Raw genomic sequence first — 14,304 nt, 5'->3', positions numbered from 1 at the left:
TACATACATCAAAGCCTCTTTTTAAGGTTGTCAGTTCTAATGGAATTTAGAATGTCCATTGAGAAATGGATGGAGGGATGCATTTCTAAAACATCTAAACAGTTGCAATAAATTTTATCTTTGCGTTTGCGTGTGCGCAAACATGTGGATATATGGGCAGGGGTGATTTATTAAAGAAATGACAGAAGACACTTCTTAAAAATAAAAATGCTTATTTAATCGCAAACAAACAACGCTGTTTACTGATTTAAAAGAAGACAGAAGTCTTATTTTGTATACGAATTTCAGGTAAAGAGAAAAGAAAAATGGTTTATGTATGCTATCAAATCAAGTACAGATTCATATTTTTAAAACCCTCGAAGGATATAGACAGTGGGAAACTTAGTGCATTATTTTCTCTCATGACTTCTGTGTGTTCACTTCAATCAGCACCAATAATCCAATTGTTTCCTCCCTCCCAAAAACACCTTTATTAAGATTTAAAATATACAAATACTTCTATGATGCAAATATGTCCACAATGATTGAACAATTCAACATCGTTATGACAGTACACAAATCTTGATTCTATTCTTATAGTCTCAGATATTCCTATTTGATCAAATATATGTAAATACAATTTTTGTCTTATTTTGATCTATATATTTTCTATTTTTATTTCCTATCCACTCATACCAGTTTTCCCTTGTTGAATAATATTCCATGTCTTCCTTATCATTTAATTCTATGGCCAATTTTCCATTTGTTTGTTTTTTCAAATTACAGTGATCCCCCGAGTTTCGCGATCTCGATCTTTGCGAAACGCTATATCGCGATTTTTCCACCCGATGACGTCACTCCCTTCCTTTCTCATATTTCTTTCTCTCTCTCTTTCTCTATCTTGCTTCTTCCTCTCTCACACTCTCTTCCTCCCTCTCTCATCTCTTTCTTTCCTTCTCTCTCTTTCTCTAGCTCTCCCCCTCTTGCTCTCGAGCGGCAAGCGAGCAGCCGGGTGGGCGGGTGAACGGGCAAGCGTAGCGGCCGGGCGGGCGGGTGAATGGGCAAGCGAGCAGCCGGGCGGGCGGGCGAACGGGCAAGCGGAGCGGCCGGGCGGGCGGGTGAACGGGCAAGCGGAGCGGCTGGGCGGGCGGGTGAATGGGCAAGCGGCAAGCGATCTTGGGGTTTCTCCTTTGCCTGGGCGGCGGGAAGACCCAGGGAAGGTTCCTTCGGCCGCCCAACAGCTGATCTGCTCCGCAGCGCGGCAGCAGCGAGGAGCCGAAGATGGGGTTTCCCCGTTGCCTGGGCAACGGGGAAACCCCATCTTCGGCTCCTCGCTGCTGCCACGCTGCGGAGCAGATCAGCTGTTGGGCGGCCGAAGGAACCTTCCCTGGGTCTTCCCCGCCGCCCACATGCAAACTCCACCATCTGCGCATGTGCGGCCATGGAAAAAGGGGCGCGCATGCGCAGATGGTGTTTTTACTTCCGCACCACTACATCCCGAAAAATCGATTATCGCGAGGGGTCTTGGAACGGAACCCTCGCTATAATCGGGGGATCACTGTATTACATCCTTTGTCGGTATAGGGGACATTTTCCAAGCTTGTCTGAGTACAATTCTTGCTGCTGTAGTAATATGGATAATCAAATATTTAATCTATTTAGAATATTTTCCTTTAAGGATCCTGTTGTGGTTGGCTCTGGCCCAGCTCCTGCCCCAAGGAATGTGGAGGTGGAGGTGGGGGAAACATCCACATGCCACAGGCCTGTTTTGCTCCTGATGGAATCTGCTGACGAAGTCTCCTCTGACGAAGGAAGCGTGAGTGACAAGGAAGAGGGGAGTTTAGCAGACAGCCCAGGAGGAGATCAATCATCCTTATCATCCCTGGATTCGGAACAAGAAGTTATGACACATCCACGCATGTGTAGATTGATGCATAGGAGAAAACAACTGAAGGATTATTACAGGAGATAAATGAGGCCACCTGTGGTTGGGTGGGGCTGCTGTAATTAGTGCTACAGATAAAAGAGCAGCCTGGTGTTTTAGCCTCATGGCAGTTTATCGGATTCATTGTTTCGTCAAGATCGTGGTTTTTGCTGTTCAAGATTGTGTGTGGACTTTCTGGACTTTAGAATTGGACTCAATTTCCCAGTTATTGGGTGAGCAATTGGACTGCATTTAACCTGTGCCTTGTGTGTGCCAGAAAATCCCTTTGACATTTAAAAAGGGAGCTGTTTCTGTTTTTCTGTTGCTAAAAACTTTTGGGTTTTCCTTCTATCGTGTGGTGTGTGTCTTCCTGGACTAATTACCTTGTAATTACGGGCGGTTGATACACGCTGGCAGAACTGATCCCCAGAAGAAACAATTTAGGTTTCAATTCTATTTTCTATTCTATTCTAAATCCCGCTACCAACTGGAGGACAGTGTGAAGAACACAGCCTTCCTTAATCACAAATCTAAAAATTGTGGTGGACCAGAGGTGGCATTCTGTCGGTTCATATCTGTTTGGGCGAACCGGTATTAGTGATCTGCAGGTGGGTCTGCCCCGGCGTTATGCCGATCTATTTAGGCTTATTTTGTAGCTGTGTGCATGTTTGCAAGCCACACGCTTGAGCAAACAGTATGCGCGGAAGGCCATGCACATGCATGGACTGGGTGCTGTTGGGACCTGCCAGGAGCCTGTGCAGCTGATAGCGGATCCCGTCCAAGACGAGGCCAATGAAGTGATCAGTGAGCAGGCTGTGCAGCTGTCACATGAGTTGGACAGGGAAAGGCTGGTTAGGATTTGGTGGCAGAGGCAGAGGTTCATCCAAATCCTTTGGAACCTCCAGCATCTCACAGCAGCGATGAGGAAGAAGAGGAGGAACCTCTTCTTAATGCACGAGCACGCAGAGTTGCCAAAAGGCAGGAATGGCTACTCAGGAGGAGATCTCCTCAAGAGTAGGCTTGGGTCTAATTGGCCACTCCCCAAGCCTACTTAAGGAATGATGGAGATGAAAAAAAACCTCTGCAGGAAACAACTCATTTGATAGCTTGTTCGATTGTGGTGCCTCTTGCTTGGAAAACCTCCGCTCGGCTTATCTGTTTTGGCTTCTGTTTTGTGGACTGATTCTAGGCATCTTGCCATAAGCTTCCTGCAATAGTGGTTAATCAATGAAATATAGGTTTGAACAAACTGAGTGTGTGCTACATTTCCTCTGGTCCGTAGTTGGGCTGAGCTAAGCCAGTGCGTGCATGCGAGCAAACACATTTGCGAACTGGTAGGGAAGAGAAGTGACTACCACCTCTGTGGAGGACCCACTTTGAAAAGGTTCACCTGATAATAGTCTTTGAGCGCTCCATCATTGATGGCTTTCTCTGTCCTCACATAAGAAGACCAGAGAGGTGGGGGGATTTTTCCCTTTCCTGACGGCTCTTTTGAGACAGCTTCCATAATTATCCTTGTGTTTCATCTTTTTAAAAGCTTTGATCTGTCTCATTATCATTTTATTAAAATCTTATTGAAGATGCATGCTCTAACTGTTAAAGATCGCAAATCCAGAGACCATAAATACCTCAAATAACTAAAGGATATGGAAATAATATGGCTCGGGGAGGAACACACTAATAACAAGGAAAAATGTAAGGTTTTTTTGGTCCAGGATGAATTTTAACTTTAAAAATCTAATTTCAAAGATAAATGTAGAGCAGTGGCCTCCCACTTTTCCAGCTCGGCATACTAGTGGAGAAGGGAGAAAGAGAATGGTTTTGTGCACATATGTGCTGGTTTAACAAATGTATGCGTGCACACACACACTCACACAACACCTCTACACTCTGGTTCCAAATGGGCTATGACCCAACAATGGTCCACAGACCAGGGGCTGGAGTAAGGTTGAAGTGCTCCCGGTTCCCTCGTGCCTATGAGTCATCATAGAGTGCGAAGCGTGCGTGAGGCTCTGCCCACCTAAATGGATGCCGCCATTTGGATTCTTTCACTCTCAGTGCATGCGCAAAGCATTTAGTAGTAATTTTTAATTAAATAATTTGTTGTCGTGTTGTTTTTTGTATTCTGTGAGCCACCTCGAGTCTTCGGAGAAGGGTGGCATACAAATAATAATAATAATAATAATAATAATAATAATAATAATAATAATAATAATATCCCAGGAGACAGCAGAATTGAGGAGAAGCAGCTAGAGAAATTAATGAACTACGAAGATCTAAAAATCGAGCTCCAATGACTCTGGCATAAGCCCGTGAAAGTGGTCCCAGTGGTACTTGGCACGCTGGGCGCAGTACCAAAGGATCTCAGCGGACATTTGAAAACCATCGGAATTGACAAAATCTCCATCTGTCAATTGCAAAAGGCCACTTTACTGGGATCGGCAAACATAATTTGCCGCTACATCACGCAGTCCTAGGTGCTTGGGAAGCGCCCGACTGGTGATGAAAGACGAAATCCAGCATATAGTGATCTTCTCGTTTGCTGAGTTGTACTGACACAACAACAATAATAATAATAATAATAATAATAATAATAATAATAATAATAATAATAATAATGAATTCAGAACTACCTAGAAGAAAATGACATCATGCCAGTAGAGCAAAAGGGCAATAAAAGACAAAGCAGAGGTACGAAAGACCAGCTCCTGATTGAGAAAATGATTTTGGAGAACTTTAAGAACAGGAAAACAAACCTATACATGACCTGGATTGACTACAAGAAAGCCTTTGACTCATTGCCACAGAGCTGGATCATAAAATGCCTGAAAATCATTGGAGTCAATGAAAACATCAGGAAATTCATAGAAAAAGTGATGAAATATTGGAAGACTGAGCTTTTTGTTGGGAATAAAAGCTATGGACTGATCAACATCAGAAGGGGCATTTTCCAGGTGGACTCTTTGTCCCCATTGCTATTCATCATTAATTTTTATTAAATAATAATAATAATAATAATAGTAGTAGTAGTAGTAGTAGTAGTAGTAGTTGTTGTTGTTGTTGTTGTTATTATTATTATTATTATTATTATGTGCATGCCCAAAGAGTAAAAGAACCCAAATGGCGGTGTCTGGACAGGTAGGCGGAGCCTAGCACTCCCTTTGCGACTGGCTCTCCGATGACTGACAGGCATGAGTGAACTGGGAACACTTCACCCCTGGGCTGAGTCCCTCTGGTGTACAGGAACTCGCTCTTGTATTGGAAATGAAATAATACACATATCAGTATGATTTAGTTCTAAATGCCACGCACTTTTAAGAACTCCAGCAGAAGTATTTCTCATAGATAGATTTTCTTTAGTCTTCCTCTGGACTATACTCTTTTCTCAAGCAGATACAATACACTGGCAAACCTGACCTCAATAGTCTTCTAAATCTCTCCATTGCTTCTTCATCCAATAAAAAAAAGAGTAACTATACCTTGAGTTCGACTCTTGTACTTCAAAATACCACCTCCAAGAGTTGGACTCTGACAGTTCTCTTTGGAGCTCTCATCTTCGGCAGGATCTGAGGACCTGTCCGTATCGGTTAGGTCTGTGATCTGAAAGAGAAGAGACAAAAAATTTTTTAAAGCCCAGCTAAATTTTCTAGGACGTGTCATCCTTTCCTTTCCATGGCTAAATTGTGTACAATCCCAAGGAAATTATAAATGAGGATCTCAAGCAGAATTGTTGCAGCTTATTTGCACTGGTGTTTGTAACCAGGAAAAACACACTGGATTTTTCTCCTTGTCTTAGATCAGTGATAGCGAACCTATGGCACGGGTGGCACAGGTGGCATGCACTAATATATCTACTGGCACACGAACTGTTGCCCTAGTTCAGCTACAACATGCATATGTGTGCCGACAAGCTGATTTTTGGTTCACACAAAGGCTCTGAGAGGACGTTTTAGGCTTCCAGAGAGCCTTCAGGGGAATGTGAAAACCTTTGAAAAGTGTTCGGAAACTTCAGATCGTGCAGAATGCAGCTGCGAGAGCAATCATGGGCTTCCCTAAATATGCCCATGTTACATCAACACTCCGTAGTCTGCATTGGTTGCCGATCAGTTTCCGGTCACAATTCAAAGTGTTGGTTATGACCTATAAAGCCCTTCATGGCACCGGGCCAGATTATCTCAGGGACCGCCTTCTGCCGCACGAATCCCAGTGACCGATTAGGTCCCACAGAGTGGGCCTTCTCCGGGGTCCCGTCAACTAAACAATGTCGGTTAGCGGGGGCCAGGGGAAGAGCCTTCTCTGTGGCGGCCCCGGCCCTCTGGAACCAACTCCCCCCAGAGATTAGAATAGCCCCCACCCTCCTTGCCTTTCGTAAGCTCCTTAAAACCCACCTCTGCCGTCAGGCATGGGGGAACTAAGATAATCTTTCCCCCTAGGCTTCTACAATTTATGCATGGTATGTTTTTATGTATTATTGGTTTTATAACAAGGGGTTTTAGCTGTTTTAGTATTGGATTTTTACATTCTGTTTTTGTCACTGTTGTTAGCTGCCCCGAGTCCACAGAGTGGGGCAGCATACAAATCATCAAATCAAATAAAATCAAATCAAAAATAAATGAATGAATGAATGAATAAATAAATAAATAAATAAATTTTTACCCTCCCCCTGGCTCCAGGGAAGCCATTGGAGCCTGGGGAGGGTGAAACAAGTCTACTGCCCACCAAAAGCTGAAAAACAAACCGTTTCCAGCCTCCAGAGGGCCTCCGAGGGATGGGGGAAGCTGTTTTCACCCTCCCCAGGCATTGAATTATGGGTGTGGGCACTTGTGCATCCACGATAGCGTGCACTCACGCTCTTTCGGCACCCGAGGAAAAAAAGATTCGCCATCGCTGTCCTAGATGTCAGGACACCGGTATCTACTGAAATGCTTCTGATTTTCTCAAAGGGAGAACCTCATAGAGAGAACATCAGTGCAAGGAAAGATCCATTTCTCCCCGATATTTATGTTACTGCATATCTTTCCAGTTTGTTTTCTATCGGTCTGTTTTAACAAGGTGATTTGAAAGAGGATTTTTATTTCTTAGTTGCACACAGACATATTGGTGCTTATTTGTAAAGCTGTTTTCAACATCGCAGATTAAAACGGAATGAATAAAAATCAAGATAAATGGTATCGAATCCGGCTCTCTCCCTAACATGCCCCTGGATTGCCATTCATTGCTAAGGCTTGATTTCGTTCCCATCCCAAGGACTTAATTTTCTTTCCACAATACACTAGATGAGACCTTTAGGAGACAGAGGCCAAGGACATGGAGTTTTTGTTGGTTCCAATAACTTGCTTAATAGCATACTTTTTTTAATGTTCCTTCTATTCAATTTGCCCAAAGGATCCCAAGATGAAAAAGGGATCCTACAATATAAAAAGGTATCATTTCTATTTTTCAGAAGGAAGAATTTTGCATTTCCTTTCAGAATAAATTACTTTGTAAAGAACATCAAGCCTAGTATTAAAAGTTGGACTGCAGCACCAAATAATGGACAGAGTACAGCTGAGAGCTTATGGCAACAAATAAATTATACTCTACACATTAGGAAGTGCTTTTTTTCAGAGTAATGAACCAAATCTTGGAATAGGGCACTAGAACTGGAGAAGGTAAATGTTTCTCCCCACCCTCTCAAATATATTTATTTATTTATTTATTTATTTATTTATTTATTTGTTTATTTATTTATTTATTTATTTATTTATTTATTTATTATTTAGATTTGTATGCCGCCCCTCTCCGCGAACGCGGGGCGGCTCACAACAAAAAATATAAACAATCGTACAAATCCAAATAAATTCAATAAATTTAAGTATTTAAAATAGTTTTAAAAAGAACCCCACTATATTAACAAGCACACACACAAACATACCATACATACATTGTACGTGGCCGGGGGAGGTGTTTCAGTTCCCCCATGCCTGACGATATGCCAATTTTCTGATTGAAATCACTCCTATTCCCAGGAAAGGCCGACAACAAAGCGCATGTGATATGAAGGGTTGTGGGGTCAGTGGCAAAATATATCCCTTACATACAAGCAATTATCCCTTACATAAAAGCCTTCCAAGATATGCCCATGTCTCTCCAGAACTCCGCGGACTGCATTGGCTGCCAATTGGTTTCCAAACACAATTCAAAGTGTTGGTTATGACCTATAAAGCCCTACATGGCATTGGACCAGACATACAAGCAATTGGACTTTCCATTTCTGTTATTTCCAGCTTTTTTGCGTGCATGTGTCTGTTGAATATGTATTAAGTCTATGTAAATAGTTGGATCAGAAATCACCATTGATGTCTATTTAGTCACAGGCTTTTGGGCAAGATTTTTCAGAAGTGGTTCGTCCTTGTCTCTTTCTTAGGATGGAGGAAGAATGACTGGCCAAAGGTTACCCAGTTGACTTTGGGCCTGGGATGGGACTAGAACTCAAGGCCTCCTGTTTTCTAGCCTGGAGCTTTAACTACTACACCAAACAAGAAAACCTGATGAGTAGCTATACAGCAGTGATAGCGAACCTTTTTTTCCTCAGGTGCCAAAAACTATTGCGCGTATGCGAGTGCCCATCTCCATAATTCACTGCCCTTAGGTTCACTATCATTGCCCTTAGACCAGGGATAGGCAAAACTCATAGATGTCTTGAAATATATTCAGAAACTGATCTAATGGGGGAAAACAATGCAGGCTCATCATAAGAAGTGGGGTGAGATTTGCTGACAAAATTATATTTTGGATGGTCTGGAGCAGTGGTCACCCACGAGAAAAAATATATATATATATATAAGCACTTTTTATATTGCGCTAAATATTATTTATCTTTTTAAAAAAAATCATATTAGTGGTCCATGGGATTTAAAATTATGAGTTTAGTGGTTCCTTAGATCTGAAAGGTTAGTGACCCCTGGTCTGGAGTGTAACTTAAACATGCATATTAATAATAGTGGTGTTAATAAAAGACACATGATAATCAGGGGCGGATTGTCATTACTGCCACTACCGGTGTGCTGCATGCATAGCCTGGGTTCTCTTGCATATACATGTGTGCATCTCAGTGTTTCCCATGCCCCCCCCCCCCGCTTCAGGCTGGGTAGCTAGGTGAATGGGTGCTGCCAGAAGCATAAATGCTTCCAGCGCTGCTTCCACTCACGCCTTCTGCTTGCACCTCAGGCGGGAGGTGGCCGTGTGAGGCTGGAGGGGAGCCGGGCAGGAGAGAGGGAAGCTCGTCTGAAGCCAGTAGGAAGGAAAGAGGAAAAAAGCAAGGAGCGCAGACGCAGCACCAGCAGCAGAGAAAAAAAAGGAGAGATGAGCCGAGACCAGTAATCCAGGAAGTGACAGCCGCCAATCAGCTAGAGCTGTGCACACATCTTCATTTCCACCGGTGGAACTGCATTCCACCCCGTCCTGCCTGCTGCCCACCCCTGCTTCTGGTGCGCCGTCCTCTACCATACCAGTATCAACCCACTACTCCTGATTATTTGGAAAATCATGGGCTTTTCCAAATATGCCCATGTTACACCAACATTCCGCAGTCTGCATTGGTTGCCGATCAGTTTCCGGTCACAATTCAAAGTGTTGGTTATGACCTATAAAGCCTTTCATGGCACCGGACCAGATTATCTCCGGGACCGCCTTCTGCTGCACGAATCCCAGCGACCAGTTAGGTCCCACAGAGTGGGCCTTCTCCGGGTCCCGTCAACTAAACAATGCCGCTTGGCGGGACCCAGGGGAAGAGCCTTCTCTGTGGCGGCCCCAGCCCTCTAGAACCAACTCCCGCCAGAGATTAGAATTGCCCCCACCCTCCTTGCCTTTCGTAAGCTACTTAAAACCCACCTCTGCCGCCAGACATGGGGGAACTGAGATACTCTTTCCCCCTAGGCCGTTACAATTTTATGCATGGTATGTTTGTATGTCTGTTTGGTTTTTATTATAATGGGTTTTTAATTGTTTTTAGTATTGGATTATTATTATATGCTGTCTTATTATTGCTGTTAGCCGCCCCGAGTCTTCGGAGAGGGGCGGCATACAAATCCAATAAATGAATGAATGAATGAATGAATGAATGAATGAATAAATAAATAAATAAATAAAATAAAATTATATTATATTATAATCTTTTAACCGGCGTCCCTATCGCTTGCTCATTTCAGAGCACTATAAATGGGGGGAAATGTACACAAAGAACTGAGCACAGTTTTGCCAGGAGAAAAATAATAAGACTCAAAGAGAAAGCTTTCTTGATTCATGCCAAAAATGTACAGTGTGTTGTATACACTGCAGGTTTTTTTATACTTCCCCCCAGGCCCCAGATATTATTCTGTTCTGAAAATAAACAGAAATTCTACCCATTAAGCTTCTACGAGTTTCTCATGGGCCGCAGTTTGTAATCTTTGGCTGCCACAGTCCACTGAAAATGCATGGGGTTTTGGGAGGGGTTGTTTTTTTTGTCTTTTTTGCCTAGCCATCAGTGACCAAAGCCTTTTCACAAATTGCCCATCTGCCAAGACAGTAACAGTGCCATAGGAGGTAATTGACTCTCCAGGAAATTATTCTTGTTCGATTCTGAATGCACATTGCTAATTAAAAACAGGATTTTAAAGAATTCAGAAAACTTGGCTGATTTTTCCCAAGAGGCAGATTTCTCGAAGCACTTTTTTTTTGCTCATAACAGACAGGAAGGAAGCTCGAACATTTTAGCCTGGTACCTCCAATTTTTATTTTTTTTATTTATTGTACAGTGGTACCTCTACCTAAGAACGCCTCTACTTACGAACTTTTCTAGATAAGAACCGGGTGTTTAAGATTTCCCCCCCCCTCTTCTCAAGAACCATTTTCCACTTACAAACCTGAGCCTCCAAAACTTTAGGAATCTCTCTAGGAATCTCCTGGGAGGAAACAGGGCCAGAAAAGGCGGGGAGAAGCCTCTGTGGGGCCTCTCTAGGAATCTCGGAAACTTCAGATCGTGCAGAATGCAGCTGCGAGAGCAATTATGGGCTTCTCTAAGTATGCCCATGTTACTCCAACACTCCACAGTCTGCATTGGTTGCCGATCAGTTTCCAGTCACAATTCAAAGTGTTGGTTATGACCTATAAAGCCCTTCATGGCACCAGACCAGAATATCTTCTGGACCGCCTTCTGCCGCACGAATCCCAGCGACCGGTTAGGTCCCACAGAGTTGGCCTTCTCCGGGTCCCGTTGACTAAACAATGTCGTCTGGCAGGACCCAGGGGAAGAGCCTTCTCTGTGGCGGCCCTGACCCTTTGGAACCAGCTCCCCCCGGAGATTAGAATTGTCCCCACCCTCCTTGCCTTTCGTAAACTCCTTAAAACCCACCTCTGCCGTCAGGCATGGGGGAATTGAAACATCTCCCCCTTGCCCATGTTGTTTTGGTGTTTGATTAATTGATTGTGTGCTTGTTTTTTTATATATATTGGGGTTGCTTTTATGAATTTTTTAAACCTAAAACTGTAATTAGATTGGATATTATTAGATTTGTCACTATGTACTGCTTTTGCCATTGTTGTGAGCCGCCCCGAGTCTGCGGAGAGGGGCGGCATATAAATCCAATAAATCTAATCTAATCTCCTGGGAGGAAACAGGGCCTCCACCCTCCCTGTGCTTTCCCCAATCGCACACTTTATTTGCTTTTACATTGATTATCAGGAAAGACTTCATGAACTCAATCTGTATAGTCTGGAGGACAAAAGGGAAAGGGGGGGGACATGATTGAAACATTTAAATATGTTAAAGGGTTAAATAGGGTTGGGGAGAGAAGTGTTCTTAATAGGAAAGTGAACCCAAGAACAAGGGGACACAATCTGAGCTTAGTTGGGGTAAAGATCAAAAGCAACGTGAGAAAATATGATTTGACTGAAAGAGCAGTAGATGCTTGGAACAAACTTCCAGCAGACGTGGTTGGCAAATCCACAGTAACTGAATTTAAACATGCCTGGGATAAACATAGATCCATCCTAAGATAAAATACAGGAAATAGTATAAGGGCAGACTAGATGGACCATGAGGTCTTTTTCTGCTGTCAATCTTGTATGTGATGGCGAACCTTTTTTTTGCTCAGGTGCCCACACCTATAATGCAACGTCCTACCCCCCACCTCATGCACGTACCCCTCACTGAAGCCTCCGGAGTCTAGGGATGGCGAAAAACTTTTGAAACTTTTGATAGGCCCGTTGTGCCGTTTTTCACCTTCCCCGGGCTTTAGGAGGCTTTCCTGGAGCCTGGAGAAAGAGAAAATGGCCTCACACACACACACACCCGCCTTCCGGCAGGCCGAAAATCAGCTGACCAATGCAAACATGTGTGCTGGAGGGCAATACCTCGCGTGCCTTCAGATATGGCTCCGCATGCCACCTATGACACCCGTGCCGTAGGTTCGCCATCACGGCCCTATAAGACAAATGGTTGTCTAATCTCTTCTTTAAAACCTCCAGTGTTGGAGCACCCACAACCTGTGAAGGCAAGTCGCTCCATTGATTTATTGTTCTGTCAGAAAACCTCTCCTTAGTTCTCAGTTGCTTCTGTCCTTGTTTAGTTTCCATCCATTGTTTCTTATCTTGCCTGCTGGTCAGGATGAGTTCTAACTTGACCTCACTGCCGGTTGGCTTCCTCCTGCGTCGAGTGGGCACGCCTAATGGGGGCGCCCATGCGCTGTGGCAAATTTTTTTAAAATTTAAAATTTAAATTTTTTTAAAAAAATAAGTGTACTAGCGTGCCTCCCGTCCCCTGTCCTATTGTCTCTCCTATATCTCATATATCATATCCACTATTCTTCTATTCTAATCTTCTTATACTACTCTCATAATGTCCTTCTACAGTGGTACCTCATCTTACGAACGCCTCTTCTAACGAACTTTTCAAGATACGAACCCGGTGTTTAAGATTTTTTTGCCTCTTCTTCCGAACTATTTTCACCTTACGAACCCAAGCAGCTGCTGCTGGGATGAAGGGGTTTCTTTTCCCCCCCTTTTTTGAAGAAAGAAAAGGGAGGGGTGGCTTGGAGGAGGATAGATTTTGCAGAGAACAAGGTGCTTGCAAAGGCACTGAAAGGGTGTCTTTTGCAGAAAGAAAAGGGAGGGGCGGCTTGGAGGAGGAAAGATTTTGCAGAGAACAAGGTGCTTGCAAAGGCACTGAAAGGGTGTCTTTTGCAGAAAGAAAAGGGAGGGGCGGCTTGGAGGAGGAAAGATTTTGCAGAGAACAGCTTGCTTGTAGAGGCACTGAAACGGTGTCTTGAAGAAAGAAAAGGGAGGGACGGCTTGGAGGAGGAAATTTTTTGCAGAGAACAAGGTGCTTGCAAAGGAACTGAAAGGGTGTCTTTTTAAGAAAGAAAAGGGAGGGGCACCCCCCTTGCCTTTCTTCCTTCCCACTCACCCTTTAGCCTAGCCTTGCTTCTTCCACCCGCCCCCTTTAGCTGCTCCTCCCTGCCCTCTGTTCGCCTCCCTTCTAAAGTTTGGGATTTTCCTGAAGGATTTGCACGCATTATTTGCTTTTACATTGATTCCTATGGGAAACATTGTTTCATCTTACGAACTTTTCACCTTAGGAACCTCCTCCTGGAACCAATTAAGTTCGTATGATGAGGTATTATTGTATTCTCTTCGGGGACGGACGGCATACAAATCTAATAAATCTTAATCTTAAATCTTAATTGATATATTCTATTCTTAAATTTTCACTTCTATTCTTTCTCTAATATATTTTACTCGAGTATAACCTCTATAACCTTCATTGTGTATTGATGTGCATTGGACAAAATAAATAAATAAAATAAAATAAATAAATAAAAAGCCAAAACCAAGATGGCAACGCAGGCGCAGTGCCAGAAACCCAGCTTCTGCACATACGCAAAAGAGAAAAAAACCTGGAAATGTTTTTAAAGAATAAAATCCAATTAAAAAAAGAAGAAGATGGCAGTGCCTATGAACCGGCAGCCACTGAATCAGTTCTGTGACATCATCATGACATCACCAGTGATTTGCTACTGGTTTGAGCGAACTGGTCCGAACCGGAAGGAACCCATCTCTGCTTCTGATGCTTTGGAAAATACATTGATCCCTTCTTCTTTGTGGCAGCCCCTCAAATATTGGAATACAGCTTTCAAGGATTACCCCTAGTCCTTCTTTTCATCAGAGTAGACTGTCTGGATTTAAAACCTGAGGTAATATTCAGAGTACAGTTGAAATGCTGCAATTACTGTAAACTAGAATGAATGGTGCATCAGCAGAATGATGCAATCTATTCTACAACCTGATTGGTCAATACAATATATATTGTAATGCACCTTTGCATAGGTGCGGCCTGATAGTGGTTTGTGGTTAGTAGTGGTCTAATGATAGAGTCGTCTAGT

At 43.3% G+C, this 14,304-nt stretch overlaps 1 protein-coding gene across 5 annotated transcripts in view; it reads right to left on the bottom strand.

Moving 5' to 3' along the window:
* The window catches only part of PDZD2 (PDZ domain containing 2), a 458,739-nt gene that overhangs the window by 80,084 nt on the left and 364,351 nt on the right, over positions 1 to 14,304 (bottom strand). For all 5 annotated transcript variants that reach the window (XM_070743494.1, XM_070743493.1, XM_070743496.1 and 2 more), the window contains one exon: positions 5,383 to 5,503. In XM_070743494.1, the coding sequence (XP_070599595.1) occupies positions 5,383 to 5,503 (121 nt within the window). The remainder of the gene's footprint in view (positions 1 to 5,382; positions 5,504 to 14,304) is intronic.

This window comes from Erythrolamprus reginae, chromosome 2 (genome assembly GCF_031021105.1).
Source record: "Erythrolamprus reginae isolate rEryReg1 chromosome 2, rEryReg1.hap1, whole genome shotgun sequence".
NCBI lineage: Eukaryota > Metazoa > Chordata > Lepidosauria > Squamata > Dipsadidae > Erythrolamprus > Erythrolamprus reginae.
The sequence above is the reverse complement of the archived record's forward strand: the minus strand, read 5'-3'. Positions and strand labels throughout refer to the sequence as shown.